The 18,081-nt window shown below is 39.8% G+C and overlaps 1 protein-coding gene across 1 annotated transcript; it reads left to right on the top strand.

Moving 5' to 3' along the window:
* LOC103362304 (clustered mitochondria protein homolog) lies at nt 1–16,877 on the top strand. The gene is made up of 28 exons (XM_008288622.1): nt 1–1,285; nt 2,620–2,774; nt 2,864–3,035; nt 4,535–4,672; nt 4,761–4,888; nt 4,967–5,121; nt 5,643–5,768; nt 5,879–6,017; nt 6,193–6,285; nt 6,517–6,735; nt 6,987–7,162; nt 7,285–7,596; nt 7,710–7,843; nt 9,037–9,138; nt 9,239–9,339; nt 9,422–9,574; nt 11,710–11,772; nt 11,866–12,113; nt 12,218–12,302; nt 13,574–13,727; nt 15,039–15,178; nt 15,355–15,435; nt 15,580–15,705; nt 15,916–16,037; nt 16,195–16,288; nt 16,387–16,521; nt 16,618–16,691; nt 16,790–16,877. The coding sequence occupies exons 1-28, from the start codon at nt 1–3 to the stop codon at nt 16,875–16,877; spliced, it is 4,998 nt and encodes a 1,665-aa protein (XP_008286844.1).
* Nucleotides 16,878–18,081: the final 1,204 nt, after the last annotated feature.

The raw sequence follows: 18,081 nt of genomic DNA, 5'->3' as shown, positions 1-18,081 counted from the left end.
ATGGGAAACATCGTCCAATGCTGCCACACTCTGTCAAACTACTTCAGGTGTAAGGATGCACCGGCCCAGGGCGAGGCGGAAAGATCGCCTCTGCTGTCCAGCGATGAGAGCGAGTGTGAATCTCCGAGTCTGCCGGACGACTTGGAGGACGACCTGTTGACCGTCTCCACTGGCATAACGAACCCGGCCTTGGAACCGGAGCACTTCCTGTTTCCTGACATCATCCTGAGCAGCAACCCGGGAGGTGAAGTGACTCTGGTGGAGCCGATGGTGTGTCTGCTGGTGTCTGAGGAGGAAGAGGGGGCGTGTGAGGCGGTGAGGGTGGATGAGGAAGGGCAGGAGAGGAGGGGGAGAGACAGGGGCTACTCTGAGGTTGAAACCCAGACCGAAGCTGAGACACAGATCGGGACAGGGGTGCAGACACAGACCGAGTCGCAGGCAGAAGTTCAGACGCAAACAGAAATACTCGAATGCAGTAATGAGACTAAGGAGAGAGAAGTTAACGCACTGACCAGCAACGCACAGGGGACGGATGTGGATTATTGGGAAGAACATGAAATACTCAGAGAGGTGGATATGTTTTTGGAGGCACAAATGTCACAGGACAGACACTCAGAAGTCCACACTAAAGAGGGGAAAATGATCTCTGGAACCTGCTCTGACACAAACATTTTGACAGAAATGCAAATATTACAACCAGAACAAAACACTGAGCTAATAAAGGAGTTAAACACTGATGAGGAGAATGTCTTTAGTGTTTTGGAAAATACAGACTTTGCCTGGACAGAGCAAACACATGAGACTGAAAGGGATAATAAACAAAATGAATCAAGGAACTCCTCAGAGACTGAACACAAGGCAAGTAACATGGATGCTGCTGCACAAAAGCAAACAAAACACAGTGACAACAACACAGAAGTTGTGGACAACTTTGACCTCGCTGAGTGCAATGTGGGTCCGACACAACGCAGGAATCAGGATGCTGAACAGATGGGAGCAGCAAGTGTGGAGTCAGATCAGACTGCAAATGAAAAGGACGATATTAATATCTGCCCAGAAGGAAACGTGTCCGAGGACAACACAAATCAGAGCTCACTACATGAAAGTTGTATCCAGTGTCATGAAAAGTCACAGCTGCTAAAGGAGGAAGACGACAGCAAAACAGGTCTGCAGCACATTTCGGAGACAGCTGTGCCACAGGTGGAGGACAGAGAAGGAGCTGAGATGAAGCAAATGACCTTGTTTTTAGTCGACAGATTGTTTCTGGCAGCACCGCATGTCGAAGGTGTGTGGATTTGTGTTCATCTTTGCTTGTCTTTTCGCTATAGAGTATGTTTTTGTGTTTATACTGTCACATTCTAACATGCATATTGCGCAGATGATCATCACAATATCGAGGATATTAAATCAAAAAAGAAAAAGACACAATTCTTTTTGAATTTTCGCACTTCATATAATCAAGACACACCCAATTAGCAGAGAATGTTGCCACAGTATTGGGTAACATTACCTACAAATTCCAATTGTGTTTTAAGAAAGAAAATGTTTCAGTCTAATTTCAAAGAATCTATTTATCATTTCACATAATGCTAATAAAGGTTAAATGCAACATTCAGAGGATGTTTTGAGGGTGTTGTCAGGGCCACAGATTGTTTTTATATGATAACCAAAAAGAAAAAACATTTTAAAACGTTAAAAAAAAGTTTTCAAAATGCTATCAATGCCTCAGATGACATTTTTCTCTTTCTGTGATGTGATGTATTAACAAAGAAGCAAAAATATTCCTCACAATGTTCTTATGGTGTTTTGGGGATGAGTTTTCTTCTGTAAAACATTCCTACAATGCTCAACAATGTTGTACGAAACCAAAAGGAAGAATATTCTCAATGCAACATTTGCAAAACATTTTATGAACATGAGGACAAAAATGCTGATTTTTTTTTTTTTTAAAAGTCTTATAGACATTTGTTGTCCTGCTTTTAAGAAGAACATTCTGGAAATTTTAAAAAAGGACTTTGCAAAATGTTCTCAGGATGTTTTAGAATAAAAAAGTATTCCAGCTGGTTGTATTTCAAAAGAAAAAGGCACCTGGAAAAGAAAAAAAAAGTGTTGGAAAGATAAAACTGGTTAAAAACAAAATGGAAAACAGTAAATGAAGGAGAGTGGAAAGTGAAGCTTAATATCCAAAATTTTTCATTTCCATTTTTGTATATGCTTTAATTTTCTCTTTAGCTACACATTTCAATTTAAGCATTTAATTTGACCATTATATTTTCTGTGTAACCCTACTCAGGGCTTTCATGTTGGACCCCAAGAAAGAATATGTGCAAAATATTTTTTGGTATTCATTATAGACTTTTATGCTGCATTTAATACATTTTCTGACAAGTTGGCATATTTTTGGTTCCAACTGCATGACAAATGTCTTTCTTTTTATATTTAAAAAAAAAATCTTCAAAAATAAAAAAACAATACCTGTCACCTAAATCAAATGGCCCAATGGTCCAAAAGACCCCAAAAGTCCTGAATAGGGTTAAGTGTTTATGTTATATCTCATATAAACCAGCCTCTATGACCTACAGCAACTTTTCACACCTTGTTTTTGTCTTCTGTCAACAGTGCCTCCAAGTCAAACTGAAGAAAGTCCTGAGGATGATCCCTCAGAGAAGTCAGATGATGATAAAAGGCAACAACTCAAAGACATAGTTGAGCTCCAAGAGACGAGCTTCACTGTCAGAATTCAGCCTCCAGGAGCAGAGAGTTTTGAGCTTCAGGTTCTGCAGTAGTGCTATTATTGTTTTCTTAAAGACACGTCACTGTCATGTTCCTCCAGTCCAGCTGTTCATCTCTCCTCCTTTCTCAGGTGTCTGGACAGATGTTGGTGGCGGAGCTGCACCAGGTGTTGATGGATCATGAGGTCACCTGCCACCGCACATGTTTTTCCCTCCAGCTGGGCGGCATCGCGCTCGACGGCCTTGCAGAGCTGCACTCCATCCAGGGCATCCAGGACGGAGCGCTGGTCAAGGTGGTGGAGGGTAACTGACTCCTTTTCTTATTCTTATAGTTCACCTCAGGGTGCAGCCCTGTCAGGATCTGACTGCAGTTCCGTTTTAAACACTGTCACGAGGAGGCTCTTTTTACTCAGAAAATGTTGATCTGTCATGGAAACTCCTAAAATTTCTACAGAAAGTTTGCAGAATTCAACTTCTACAGGAGTCAGACATAAGTTTCAGGTTCACAACATCATCCAAAAGTCTTACTTCAGGTTTAGGTTTAAGTTTAGTAAGATTTGTCGTTTATAAACATCAGCCATTAAAGTGTGTTCTGTATAATTTCTTACTTACTCATAGATCATTTGCAGTTATTACTGGAATCTCACTACAGTAATACTCCATGTTACAGTTCAGTTAGTTACCATATTATAGTTACTACTTTTATTTTGAGGCAGTGCAGCCAGCATTCCCAGGACCACCTTGATAATCTTAGACATGCAATTTAGCCTTATACTTAACACAACAAGTGGACTTCAGGCTGATTTTCACTAATTTTGCTGTCATTTTTGGGTGGAGACGCTTTATTTAAAAGCATTGGAAAAGACCCTGTGTATGTTGGATAGTGTATGGTACATTGGAATAGGGACCAATGCTGATATGTGGTCATCTATAAGGTTTAAAGTTATATTGTTAACTGGCAATTATGCGACAAAGCATGTGAGGCGACTTTGCAGAGTAACACCAAAGTAGTGTAACGAGTAGTGCAATAAATCACTTTCTACAGGGAGTAAATATATAAAGTGATGGGCTACTTTTTGAAAAATAACAAATAATGTGTAATTCATTACTTTTTTTTGACTGATGATCGCAACGCTTCTCATTTTTGTTTCATAAAGGTATTTTACAAACATCCTAAGTTATACCACCTAATAGAATGTGCTCTAACCTTTAACACTGTGTCCAGTTTTAAATGCCAGACCATTAAAGACAAGGCCAAACTCTGCAGAATAGTCAAAATGGGAAGTGCAATATCAAGCTGTAAAAACCTTGCATTATCTTAGCACCTTGACAGAGCAGTTACACGAATGACAAACACACTCTTAAAGAATTCATGCTGTCCCCTAAATCATCATTTTCAGCTTCTACCCTCAAGAAGGCAGTACAGAGTTCCTAGTGTAAAAAAAAAACAACCCAAAAATCAATGAAATAATGCATCTCGCATTCAACACATCAGTTAAAAGGACAACCAATGTAGATGCAAATATTGTGCTGGAACCTATGTAACATGCTCTTTACTTTTTACATTTGTATTAAGTTATTTCAATTTCTAAGCAATTTTTGAACTATGTTGGATCTAATTAAGTATATTTTAATATTTTAACCTTTTGTTTTTGTACCTCTAAACATGGTGGACCCTGCAGTTGTTATGGTTTGATTGTTATGTTCTTTTATGAAATACTGCGTAAGAACAAACTTTCCATTCTTCCAGCACATGTGAGATCAAATTAAACCGTTCATAAGCCTTGTTGATCTTGTTGCAGATTCCTACTCCGTACGCGACGCTCGTCTTCATCTCAGACATGTACGTGACCTTCTGAGGAGCCTCGACCCCGCAGATGCTTACAACGCAGTGAACTGCAGCTCACTATCTTACCTCACTTTTTATACCAGAGACAAAGGTAATGTCACTTTCTCCTGCCTCCTTGCATCAGCCTTTTGTCTGTGAGAAGTCATTCAACACTTTCACTTGCATATTCACCCCTTCAGACAGTGAAAATGTGGGGAAGAGAAAAGCTTCTGAAAGGTCTGTTGACTGCAGCCCTCCAGATTACATCCTCCCTGGATGTAGAGACCGACTGCTGACTCCGCTGCAGCCAGTCAGAGATGACAGAAAGGTGAGAGATCAGCTTTTGTAATTGCAAATTTGACTGATTAAATATGTAACATACGCTAAAACAGTTGTCGAATTCCAGCCTTTACAGTGCCTGCGGGTCCTGACCATGAGCAGCTGGAATCCTCCTCCAGGAAACAGGAAGATGCATGGAGACTTAATGTACCTCAATGTCCTGACTATGGAAGACAGAGAGCTCAACATCACATCCTCTACGCGGGGTTTCTACCTCAACCAGTGAGTGTTGAACTCTTCAGACATTTATGAGTTTGCTTAGCTTTGAATTCTGTAGAGTTTTAATTGTGCTGGCATGAAATTTTGTACCAGTGTTTCCCAGTTTTCTGTCAAAGTTTTACATATACTGAATTCTGTGGAGACATTCAGGTTCCTGGATTGTGTATCCAGTCTTGCCATCTACTGGATTATTTACTATAAAATGTGGTACAGACATAGATGTGCCCTACAGGATGAAATGTAATCACTGTGGTGATCGCTTTACTTCTCATCTAGCACTATCATCAAGTTGCAGCTTATCCATTGTTTTGATTTATTGTCAAATACCTGCAGAAATAATACCATTCACTACCTAAGTGCCGTCACAGAGCTGCTTGCAGGAATTTAGATTCTCTGTCCTGTTTTTTCATATTAATTTCTGTCTTTATTATACTATATTTCTTTCTCTCAGCGTTATCTAAATAAACATGTAAATCAACAACAATTAACTGGATTCAACTCGAGCTAATCTCTGACTGTTCCAGGTCAACTGCCTTCAACTTCAACCCCAAACCTGCAGCTCCCAAAATCCTTTGCCACTCTCTGGTTGAGCTGCTGAATCAAGTCAGCCCTGCTTTTAGGAAAAACTTCACTGCCCTGCAGAAGAAGAGGTGAACAAATACATCAAGTTAGAAAATCATGTTTATACAACAACAGTTTCAATCGAGTTTGACAAGAACATGAAACACAACAAACTTTCCTGTGACTTGCTATGATCCAGAGTTCAGCAGCACCCTTATGAGCGGATCGCAGCACCTTTCCAGGTGTTTGCCTGGGTCGCCCCTCATGGAGACCACAGCCTCGACTGCGTCAGAGCGGAGGAGACTCACACCAGTCGTATGGGCCAGGACGAGCAAACAGCTGGGCAGGTGGCAGACACAAACTGGGAGAAATCATCTAAGTTTGGAATTGCACAGAAATATGACATTGCAATACAGTACAGGGCATATATGCACAAAGCAAAAGTTTTATTTTTCATCTGAGGTGAGCTGATAGTGATGGTGCTGATATTGAGATTGTGTGTTATGACCTCAGAGTCGGGACTGGAATGAGGAGCTGCAGGGATGCAGGGAACTCCCCAGGAGCTGCCTTCAGGAGCGTCTGCATAGACAGAGGAGCATATTCAAGGTAAGAACACAAGTTTCCCATCATCTTCTTCCCAGGTCTGTCCCTGATTAATAGTCAGAGAAGCAGACTTATGATCAGCACTTTAAAAGAGTCAAGGACATAAAAGTGTCCTCTTCCACTTCTTCTTTACTGTTTAACATTTTAGTGAAACTCAATTACTCCTCCCCTGTCATTCTCTGGGACTGGAGTGTGTTTCTCTTTATTAAAAACCGACTTGTTCCCTCTATCCAGACCAACAGTGACTTTGTTGCTGCTGCAACACGAGGTGCTGTGGCCGTTATTGACGGAAACGTCATGCCGCTAAACCCAGGGGAGTCGCCTCATATGCAGATGTTTGTGTGGAACAACCTCTTCTTCAGCCTGGGCTTTGACATTTCTGAGCACTACCGACCACTGGGGGGCAACACTGCTGCTCACGCTGCTGCCATCTGTGACCTGAGAGGAGCACAGGTACACATCCTGGCTAGTAGTTTTCATTCACTGTCTCATCTGAGCTGTCAAAAGATTGTTCTAGCACAGTATGAATTTGAGTCATTCAGTGAAGGTGTAATTATGTGAATATTAGGGGAATAACAGTCTTCCCTGCTCATGCATGAACTACTTAACCTAATTTAATCTCTTCCCACGCTATCACCACATCCATACAAATGCTTTTATATTCTTGAAGTCAGAATAAAAGCAGTTATGTTGCTCTCCTGCAGGCGTATGCATCTGTCGACATAGAAGGCCTTCACACACTCGGGACAGCAGTGGTAGATTACCGTGGTATTCGTGTTATTGCTCAGACAATCGTCCCTGGGATACTGGAGAAAAACCACGAGCAGAGTATAGTCTATGGCTCTAATGACAATGGAAAAACTGTTTTTTCACACCCAAGGTAACAAACACACTCACATGAAACACTAAAGTTGTATATTTTAGTTTTAAAAAAGTCCAATCCAGATGTGTCCTTATTTTTCCAGCATTACTGCAGCTGACCAGAGGTGTCTTTCACTGCAGGTTTCTGGAGCTTCTGGATAAAACCAGTAAACCACTGAGAGTGCAGCGTCACCAGGTGCTGGACCACAACAACGCCCCACTGGACCTCTGCTCTGGCATGGAGACCATCGGCATCCTGGGTAACGACGGACGAGCTTACATCTTAGATCTCCTGCGGACGTTCCCACCAGATCTCAACTTCCAGTTCTCAGAGAAAGAGGAGATGAGGGAGGATGTGCCAAAGGAGTGTCAGAGCTTTGGTTTTCCTCGGCTGCATCATCACAGCCTGGCCAGCCTGAGACCAGAGCTGATAGAGGCCTTCGTCCAGCACAGGTGAGGAGGAGGAGACACAAATGCAGCCAGCATGTAGCTGTTAAACCAGCAGGATGAACTGAGGTTTGAACGTGAGATATTTTGTTCCTCTTATCTTGTGTTTTGGTCTGCAGGTATCAGATTTTTGTGAAGATGGTGTCCCAGGAGCTCAGTCAACCGGAAGAACAGGAGGAAGCCAAGGAGCACATCAAGGAACCTGTTTGTGAGCTGACAGCTGGAGACAGAGATGCAGTCGGTGCTGACATGGGTGAATAAAAACCAGACAGTCAAAGCAGAATGAGAAAACTTTTTGGTAATCCAGGAGAAACTGGGTTGCTGCAAAGACATCAAGATAAATTAGGATGAGGAACACAAAGTGAGAAGGAAACAATAGATCAGAAATAACCTCATCCAAAGGTCAATTCACTAATTATTCTGGAGCTCTGGATTGAATCTCATGATCTTCATCATTAGATGGAGTTTTCTTAGTTCATGTTAAATTAGAAATGTTTAAATATGTGTCTGAGCACTTTCAGGAAATTCTTAGTGATAGAATAAGACTTAAGAAATTTACAAAAATACTGGACAACTTCGAGGTACTACTGTGTTTCCCTTGAGTGTCTCAACTGCACTGCTACTTAGTACCTTTACTCCACTGCATTTTAATAACAGCTGTAGATATTATTGCAGATTAACATTTCACATACAAAAAGAAAGCTTTTAAGCATTCAAAGGCTTTTCATATGCATGTCATATGCAGCACTGGCAAGTTATCAGTGCCATGACATTATTAATTCACTGTGTCAGCATTTATGCAGACAGACAAATATTAAATATAGAAACAACAGAGCAAAAGGAGTATGTACAAAAAAATGTGTAAAAATGTACATGCAATATTTATGGTGCAAAAGCTGGGAATTGCTGTCATAGATTAGACTAACAATTAAAATTAGCTCTACCTTATGTACCTACTGCACCACTAAAATTCTGTTTTAATGTTTTGGGCTCAACAATAGTGAGCCAGAAATAAAATACATAATAATAAAACTCTGACAGAGTTCACTCTGCTGCATAATCACTGAACTTTTCATGGTTTCAGTACATTTTGCTCAAAACACTACTTGTTTAGAAGTAATATTTGAATGCACTATGTGTTTTTCCTGCTTTTATTTAAGAAGAGTCATTTCTGACCCTGAAAACATTAAGAAAACATTCCTTTAATGTAGCTGTAAATGAACATTAAGCCCAGAACGGTAAACACACTAAAAAGATTTTTATCTTAGATGCTGGTAACTTGAAATAATTACTATTGTAAACATGATACATTCACATTACACAGAATAGATCTGAAAAAATTGCAATTATTCATTATTAACTACTGACTGAAGACAAGGAGAGTGGTGGGGACTGACTGATGGTGATCATGTCAGCTAATAACGCATTCATGTTTTGCTTTTGTAGAATCCCAGAAAAGGAGTGTGATCCTGAAAGCCTGTAAAGCTGTTGGATCAGCAAGCGACTGTTGCTTTGACATCCGCTTCAATCGAAACATTTGCTCTCCGGGTACTGAATACATTTGTGCTCACACAGCCAAGTACATATATACTGCGTAAGGTATTTTACAAATATCAGACTGAAGTTACACTGTGTGTCTCTGCTGCAGGTGTTCGTTTCTCTTCTGAGTGTGTCGAGGAGGTTCAGAGGCAGAGACGGTTGTTGTGGGACGCGGCTGCTTTTCTGCTTTCTAACCAGATTCCAGCTGTGGTGAGTCGTGTGTGAAATAATTATCATGTTTATCATGTGTGCGGAGTTTAAGTTGATGTGTGTGTTTGTGTTGGTGTGGAAGCTGAGAGACTGTCTGGACCACACAGCAGTGCCGATGGATGGAGCCACTCTGACTTCAGTGCTGCACCAGCGAGGTGTGAATGTACGATATCTGGGCACATTACTAAGGGAGCTGGACAAGCTGGAGGAGAGGGAGAGACTCAGCCACATACAGGTACTAAAAACAACTAATATTAACCACATGAATGTAAAGTCAGCATAGCAAGTCATCTCACATACTTATAAATGTGGCCTGACACAGTCTGTGAAGCTGATGGGACTTAAAGAATACTTTATGCCTCTTCTTCTTCTTCTTCTTCTTCTTCTGGATTAACAGGGTTGTCAATACTAAACATAAATATTTATTGTGCAGACCAGTCAGGAATGAATATGTATATCCTGTAATATCACAGGAACACAAAACTGTGAGTTGTTTTGAAGTGAAGTCAGCAGCATGAGAGTTGAAAATGTCTCCCCAATCAAGCACTCAATCAAGCATTAGACACCTTCAAGTGTTGGTTTATGTGTTTGTCAACAATTTGTTATGATTATATTTCCTAGTTATTTATATTTTTCCCGTGAAGCATCTGTAACGAGTTTGTAATTAGTTGATAAACACAGTATAACATATTAGTATAGTATAGTATAGTATAGTATAGTATAGTATAGTATAGTATAGTATAGTATAGTATAGTATAGTATAGTATTATACAGCATATTTAGTGATATTTGATAAATGCACAAACCCAAACATAATAAATTCCCAGGTGGATTTAAACAGTTTATGACTGTGATTGATACTCTTGAAGGCATGTTTTAATTAATAAATATATTAAACAAATAATTACCAGATTAGTTAATCTAGAATATACATTAATATGTTGTATGACTGTAACTGTGTTTTATTCCTTTGTCAGTCACTCATGAACTGTTGCACAGGACTTTATTCTTAAAAATATTAACAAAAACTTTTCCTGTGACACCAAAGAGCAGGTCATCCAGCCACCGCTAAAACATGACACGTCTAGGAGTAAAATCCTATTAAAATGTTAAATATCAACACATTCTTTTACTCCACTTCAATGCAATTTACTGATTGTGATCAGAAATTCATTTTCACCATGGTGATGTATAAATTTCTGTGCATGTATAATTCATCAGTGTGATAATGTATGACAGATCTGCCCAGAATCCATGCAGGCCTAATGAGATGAACTGGGATTAGCTTTTCAAAGACTGCAATGAATATATCCACTGCACACTGACACAGTTCGAGACTGATTCCTACTGTGGAGTATTAATATATTTTAGTCTTTTACACCAGATTACACAGAAAACTAGTGGTCATTATGTAGAAGATAGTCATGGCCAAGAACTCAGCATAAATCTTAAACCTTGAGCATGTGGGCTTAGCAGGTCAAAGATATCACTTGAAGTTAATCCATTTGGTGTTTTGTAGGTGATGGTTGGATTCTGAACTGTATTATGGAGGTTAAAACTGATATTTTCTCTTTTCTTGGTACTTGTTAAGAGGCAAGCAGCTGCTTACAGAGAATCTATAGTAATCCAGACAGGATGAAACGAAGATGTCAGAAACTTTCTTGCCGCACAGAAATTATTTTAGAGGCTTTACAGTCAGCTTTAGTTTTAGATCCAAATAAAAAAATAACTCTAGAATTTCTGACAGACCACTTGATATTGGTAGGCATTATGTTTTCCATTAATTTTGACTGTTTGGCTTGTTGAAGGAAACAGAAGGGTTTCTGTCTTACTACTGTTAAGCTGTAGAAGGTTACAAAACACCGAAAACCTTATATCAAGATACCAGCCAAACTACAAGAATCATAAGATATGAATCTGTTTCATCTGCATTAAAAACAAACAGCATGCAGCGTATGACAATTATGGAACCATATTGCTTGTAAACAACAAAGCAAGATATAACAAGAACAAAAAAGAAGACTAAGGCCTGCTATTTCACTTTTAAATCCGTCTTAGATTTAAATACAAAGAGTTTTTTTTCCTATAAAAATTGTTCTAAAGTTATCTCTTATCATTACCTTGCTCAATAGCAGAAGAAAATAAAACTTTATTTTCCACCAGAGTGGAAAATGTTCCTTTCTGACCAAAACCTAAAAGTAGCAAAGATCATGTAACATTATAAACAAATGCTGTTAAAACAAAAACAAAAACCCGAAAGCTCTGAAATAAAGAACATATCACTATAAACACTGTATGATGAACTAGTAAAAATACAAATAAATGTGCTTGTTTAAAATGACGGATCATTGATCATGTTTTCCCCCACAGAGAATTTCCATCAGTGAAGTCATCATCAGAAGTGCCAAACACATCTTCAGGACCTATCTACAGGTGCTCAAATACTGTAAAATATTAAAACATAACACTTTCCCATAATTTTTCACGATTCCTAATATTCATATATATGTCTTATTTTTCCCCCAGAATGTGGAACCTGCAGCTTTCTCTGCAGCTGTCAGTCACTTCCTGAACTGCCTCCTGAGTTCGTCCTCCAATTTTCCTGACTCCTGCTCGGATGAGCTGCTTTCTCGCCGCAGGAGCCGCCGCCGCCGCAGCCACGGGAGTCGAGTCACCTCGCTGACAGACAGCGTTTGGGCTCGGCTGACTTCTACTGAGCTGTGGGGCAAGATCAGGGCTGAGGCTCAGGATTATTACCATCACACAATTGACAGGTGTGTGTGTGTGTGTGTGTGTGTGTGTGTGTATCTTTGTGTGCATGTATGGGTTCCTGGATTCATGCAGCAGGATTTTACATCGTCATGTTCTCTGTGTTCAGTGAAAGTATAGATGCAGTGATAGAAAAGCACAACCTTCAGAGGCTCTCCCTGCTGAGAGAGATGGCCATCAAGACAGGCATCCAGGTCAGACATCTCCCAAGCTTCTCATCAACCTCTGAAATTAAATTAATTCTGTCTATCTTGACACTGCTCTAAGCAAGAAATCTTGGCGAAATCACAACTTTTGCATCATTAAAAATCATATCTGGGGCTGCCTGTGCGTATTCCCCTAAATACTATTTTATTTCATGTCTGAGGCAGGTACGTTTCTTATCTCAAATTAAGTAAGAAATAAAAAGAAAGAAACAGATACAAAATTCTCCTTCAATAGTCCCCTGATGAAAATGGTTGAACCTACTGCAAAAACAGTTTTCTCCATCATTTCACACATTGCAGAAGCCAAGACGAGAAGGAATCTTTTCAAGTCACACTTCTATCATGTAAATCTCACACAGGGATAAAAGTAAGCTCATATTTAATACTTAATATAACAGTTCTGCATCCATATCTGTCAAACTTATATTTATCAAACAAGCAGCAAAGCATACAGTTTTAAGAATAATTCTTTAGTCATTGCTTGATTGATGTTTATTTTGCAATTTGATTTTTCTTTTATTTATGTGTAACCTTTAAATCTCCATTAAAAATGTTGTTTAATATATTTATAATGTATAAGACACGAGTAAAATAATGGTCGGTAAATGAGATGCATCAGAAAAATCATATAACGTGAATAATTTAGTGCCACGCAGTGCAGACAGTGAGGATGCTCAGACAGTGATTGCAGTTTCAAACAATATCAGATTTATTCTTGTTCCCATTCCACCTCTGGTAATTGGCCAAGGGGATCAAATGTTAAAATTCAAATGACTAACGCTAGTAGAAACAATTCCACCCTGTCCAACTAGTTATACTGTGACAATGGCACAACTGCTTTATGCTAAGTCTGCCTCATGTCGTTGTTCATTTTGACTCTGATGAAGATACAGTAATGTTGAAATGTTAAAACGACTCTGGTCTTATAAAGCTTTTCTGCTTCAGCTCATGTATTATCATGACCCTGACAAGAAGTTTAATATTGTTTACTGATATGTTTGTGAGTAGTAGTGAAAATTAAGGATTTTTACTTTAATATTTCACTTGAGGACACTTTTTTCCCCCTCATAGCAGTTTTATTTAACTACAGCTACACAGCTACATAAAAATATGCTTCAGGATATTTTGGTGGCTGAAGTCCATCGAACCTTTAAAAGCTAAAACTGTCTACAACAGTGACGCGAGAAAGCCAAAGTGCAGAGTTTTGTTGCACAGCTTTAAAATGCAGCTGCTCCCCTCCTTTTTTTTTCTCTGTTTAGGTGCAGTTGAGGGAGTATGTGTTTGAGTCTCGTCACAGGCCAGTGTTTGGTGAGGAAGACGTCATCAACATGTTCCCTGTGGTCAAACATCTTGAACTTACATCACCAGATGCCACACGGCTCGTGCAGCAAGCGCAGCTGGCAGTGCAGCAGGGTGAGAGACACAAATACAAACACTTGTAACGGTTTTAAATAAGGTGTATATGTTTACATTTAGGGCTGCAGGGTGGTGCAGTTGGCTAGTTGTGTTGCCTCGCAGCAAGAAGGTCGCTGGTTGGCGTCCCAGTGGGGGCACCGGGATCTTTCTGTGTGGAGTTTGCATGTTCTCCCTGTGCAGCGTGGGTTCTCTCCGGGTTCTCCGGCTTCCTTCCACAAGGTCCAAAAATTGGTGATTCTAAATTGTCCGTAGGTGTGAATGTGAGTGTGCTTGGTTGTCTGTCTCTAAGTGTAGCCCTGCGATAGACTGGCGACCTGTCCAGGGTGTACCCACTTGGCAAAAATGTAGAGCTAAAAAGGTCACGCATCTAATAGCACTGTCATATTTTTGATGTACCATGCAAACTTAACAATATGCAAGTGGGTTCAGGACAGTGTTGCTAGGCAACAACAGCATAAATGGATATTGTATTGTTCCCAACTATGAGTCATTTGGTGTTTTTGCATTTTAATATTATGTTTCGAGATAAACTTGTTTTTGTTTTTTTTGTTTTTTTTTTAAGTAACTTCCTTAAATGTGAAGGAAGTTGAAACAAACAGTACTCACATGCACATTTAAAAAGCTTTTGTTCTCTGTAATTGTTCCTTCTATCCATAAAGGCCACAATGACATCTTCTTATCAAGCTTTTTAACGTCAGTGATGCAGAATAACCTCCTCAGTTCTTGTTCTGTTTAAAAAGACAGTTCATCCTGAGGCTTACAGTTGTCAGAGTCAGAAAAATCAAGCAGATGTCTTTCATTTGTTGCAGTCCTTGAAGCACAAACTGGAGATTTTGCACTGAAAAGGCTAAAACTTTGGAAGATGCCAGCGGCCGTAGACAATATTAGTTTCAAGTGCACAGTAGTTTTGCAGACGAGGAAGGTCTGTCAATGTTGTTTCCCATCACTTATATTTAAATTGTTTCAAGAAGGCATCTCTTTGTTTCTCAGAGGGAACAATTAACCTCTGAATCAGACCTTTTAATCTACATATGGAGAAGTGCATTTAGTATTATGACACTGATAAGTATGACCCTATGCCAAACATGTACGTTTGTAAATTGAGTGGACTCTTCTCATGCTCACAGTAAACATGTACCACACAAGTCATCATGATTTTATGTGAACTGTCCACGCTGTCACTCAGTGTAGATACGCAAGAAGTTAGTATCAACACTGTTGCATTTAACCCAATGTATGACATGCAGCCACTAACAATTACAGATCCTGACAACACGTTCATGATTTGTGTTCTATGTTTGCTTTTAGGGCTTCTCAAAGATGGCTATGAATTGATTAGCCAGGCCCTGACTCTGTTCAGCAGCATATGTGGGGTCCTGTACGAGGATGTGTGCATGTGCCTGCGTCTCCTGGGACGGCTCAGCTACATTCTGGGGGAAAATGCAGATGTAAATATGCATCACAATTCATTTCTGCCATGAAATTTTACTCATTTTTGACCTGGCTTCACACTTCTAAACTGTCACCCACATCTCAGATTTTGCTACTTAATGCATGTTCTGAACTGCATTATAATGCAGACATCATAACATAATGTTTCTGTTATTTTGTCCATGTATCACAGGCCCTCAGCCACCAGGAAAAGGCAGTTATGAGCACTGAGAGGATACAAGGCATCGACCATCCACAGACTATACAAGACTACGTGAGTTCCTTTACTTAATCAGTCTACACACAAATTACTGGACCATGCCACGTTAATTCTATTGTTTAACATCCTACTTACATTTATTAATTAAATCATTTGTTTGTACCTCAATGTGTAAGTGTTCCCCTATGTGTGATTCAGACTTATCTGGCTCTGTACTGCTTTGCTGGAGGCCAGCACTCGACCTCCCTGCAGCTGCTGTATCGTGCTCGGTACCTCACCCTGCTGGTCAGTGGAGACGACCATCCACAAGTCGCACTGCTGGATGTAAGAGCACCTGCAAAGTGTTGCTTTTGCTCTTTCTACTGTATTTAGCAATGATCAAAACTCTTGCTAGATCATAGAAAAACCCTGAGAAACCCTGTTGGTGTTTTATTTACTAGTCCTCATTTTTATTTGTGCTAAAAGACAAAGTTCGATCTTGATCTTGTACTGCATATCATCTGTTAATACTCCTGTTGTGCTCCACTATATTAGAGCATGCTGGGTCTGGTTCTTCATGGATTAATGGAATATGAGCTTTCCCTGAAGTTCCTACAGAATGCCTTAATTTTAACCTCAAAATACCACGGTGCCACATCCCTGAAGCATGCACACAGGTACGTAAGACAGATCATGTTAATCTGCTTTCTTACATTATTGTTATCAGAGTCAGGCAAGTAGACAATCTGAGAAAAAAGGTTGCTGCCATCTTCCTACTCATGCATTACTCTCTTCTTTCATAACTATAACCCGCCATGTCTGTCCTCTGTGCAGTCATCATCTGCTCGCCACTGTGTACGAGAGCAAAGGAGAGTTTCGGTCAGCTCTGCAACACGAGAAAGAGGCTTATTCAATCTATAAGAGCCAGGTGAGTTTTGAAGTGCTGGAGTGACACGTAGCTGCTCTATGTTTACACTATAACGCTCACAATTTTAACTGACAGACTTCATTGTTACACACATGAAGGTTGGCGAGAACCATGACAATACGAAGGAAAGCTCGGAGTACCTGAAGAGCCTCACTCAGCAGGCTGTGATCCTTCAGAAAGCCATCAACCATATCTACAGTAACACACCCAGTGCCTGTACCCCACCTCCAAAGGTCTGTACAGTTTTGTAAGCATGTGAACAAATGCATGCGAGCAAGTATGTAATCTCTTGTAAGCTCACATGTATGCACTTGTGTTTTTCTCGGCAGTTTTCCACGCCAAGCCTTCCCACAATCCTTCAGCAGCTCAACCTGACATGTGGAATTATTCTCATCCCCCTCAGGTGAATACTAAACCAGTTACAGAATTTAAAAGCAGTTGATAGTTTTTGTGGTAAAGAAGGAATATGCCCTACTTTATGTATTGTGTCTTCCTTTCTAGTGCAAAAGAAATTGCAGACCTGAGGACTGCGTTAAAAGAAAAGGAAAAAGTTCAAGTGGAGGAGCTGGAAAATCAATTATTAAAGTAAAAAGGCTTGAGAACTGCCGACAATGGACAACAGTACTGAACAATGGACTGAAGGGACAGCTGGACATCTGAGTATTCTGTGAAAATGACCATGGACAATGTTCAACAATGGCAAATGAAAGCCAGGCAAATCGCTGAATATGTAGGGTACCAGGCGCAGCCGTTCCCTTTTTATAAAACAAGTTTGTTCTGCTGCTGGACACTGAAAAGAGCCTTATCTACACCGTGATATAGCTTTTGCTGCAATACACATGATTCATGAATGAACTCTGAGGGCAGTAACTTTGATGGTAAATATGTATAACTTTCCTTTTTGTCAGAAAAATGCATTATTGCTAAATAGAATTTAAGGATTGTACTGCTCGGTGAAAGGACCAAGCACAGTATGTGTCAGACTGCTTATGTGTACTGAGAAAAAAATATAGCATCAATGTGCTGCAAGTCCAAATTTCTAGGATTTTTAAATGATACACTATCATCTTGCAATTCCCTGTGTGTCCACTGGGTTTCACACTTGTGCCATGAACATTTCTCAGGGCAGGATAGATGATTTATCGCTGCCTGAATATTAAAACAAGTTCTGTTTTGAATGTGTACAAACAGCCAGTTATAATTTAATGTTGTCATCATTAGCCAGGTGACTGTACAGAATTGGTATGCATATAATGTGTTCATTCTCCAAGAGGAAGTCAGATTAGTTGTATCTAAATGACTCCCTGAGATGAAAATGTGAACAATAAATGTTGAATTTGTATTGGTATTAAGTGACATTATGCACAGTTGTTCCACTGGCAGCAAATTATTGAATGACTGCAAGATTAGTGAATTTCATGAGATATTACCTCAAATAACCACTGTTTCCATATATAGCTTACAGCTGTGAATTTAAAATGTGCCAATATAGTAAATGTGATAGCATTACAGGCTATTTTATAGCTGAGTTTTTTTTTTAATTATTATTATTATAATTATTGTTTTTTTTTAGTCACCATCTATAGAGCAGCCGCATGATTTGTCCTCTTGTCTTCGAGCTGCTCACTTGTATACAATTCACATTGTCCAAATCAAAACGTGGCTGTACTGAATAATAAAAATACCGTGAGTAACTTTTGGTGTATTTTTCCTTTAATTACTAAAGCGTCAGCCGTGCACGCTGCGCGCCACCGCTCGTCTCGACGTGCGCGCTGCCGATATCCAATCGCGAC

The sequence above is a fragment of the Stegastes partitus genome, unplaced genomic scaffold (assembly GCF_000690725.1).
Source record: "Stegastes partitus isolate 25-593 unplaced genomic scaffold, Stegastes_partitus-1.0.2 Scaffold567, whole genome shotgun sequence".
Classification (NCBI taxonomy): Eukaryota; Metazoa; Chordata; class Actinopteri; family Pomacentridae; genus Stegastes; species Stegastes partitus.
Note: the sequence above shows the minus strand (reverse complement) of the source record. Positions and strands in the feature narration are given on the sequence as shown.

Bases quoted from the DNA above. Each gene is read 5' to 3' on its own strand.
- LOC103362304 (XM_008288622.1), top strand. From the start codon at position 1: ATGGGAAACATCGTCCAATGCTGCCACACTCTGTCAAACTACTTCAGG. The intron at 3,036-4,534 runs GTAACTGACTCC...ATCTTGTTGCAG, and splicing joins GCTGGTCAAGGTGGTGGAGG to ATTCCTACTCCGTACGCGAC. The intron at 16,522-16,617 runs GTCTGTACAGTT...TTTTCTCGGCAG, and splicing joins CCTGTACCCCACCTCCAAAG to TTTTCCACGCCAAGCCTTCC.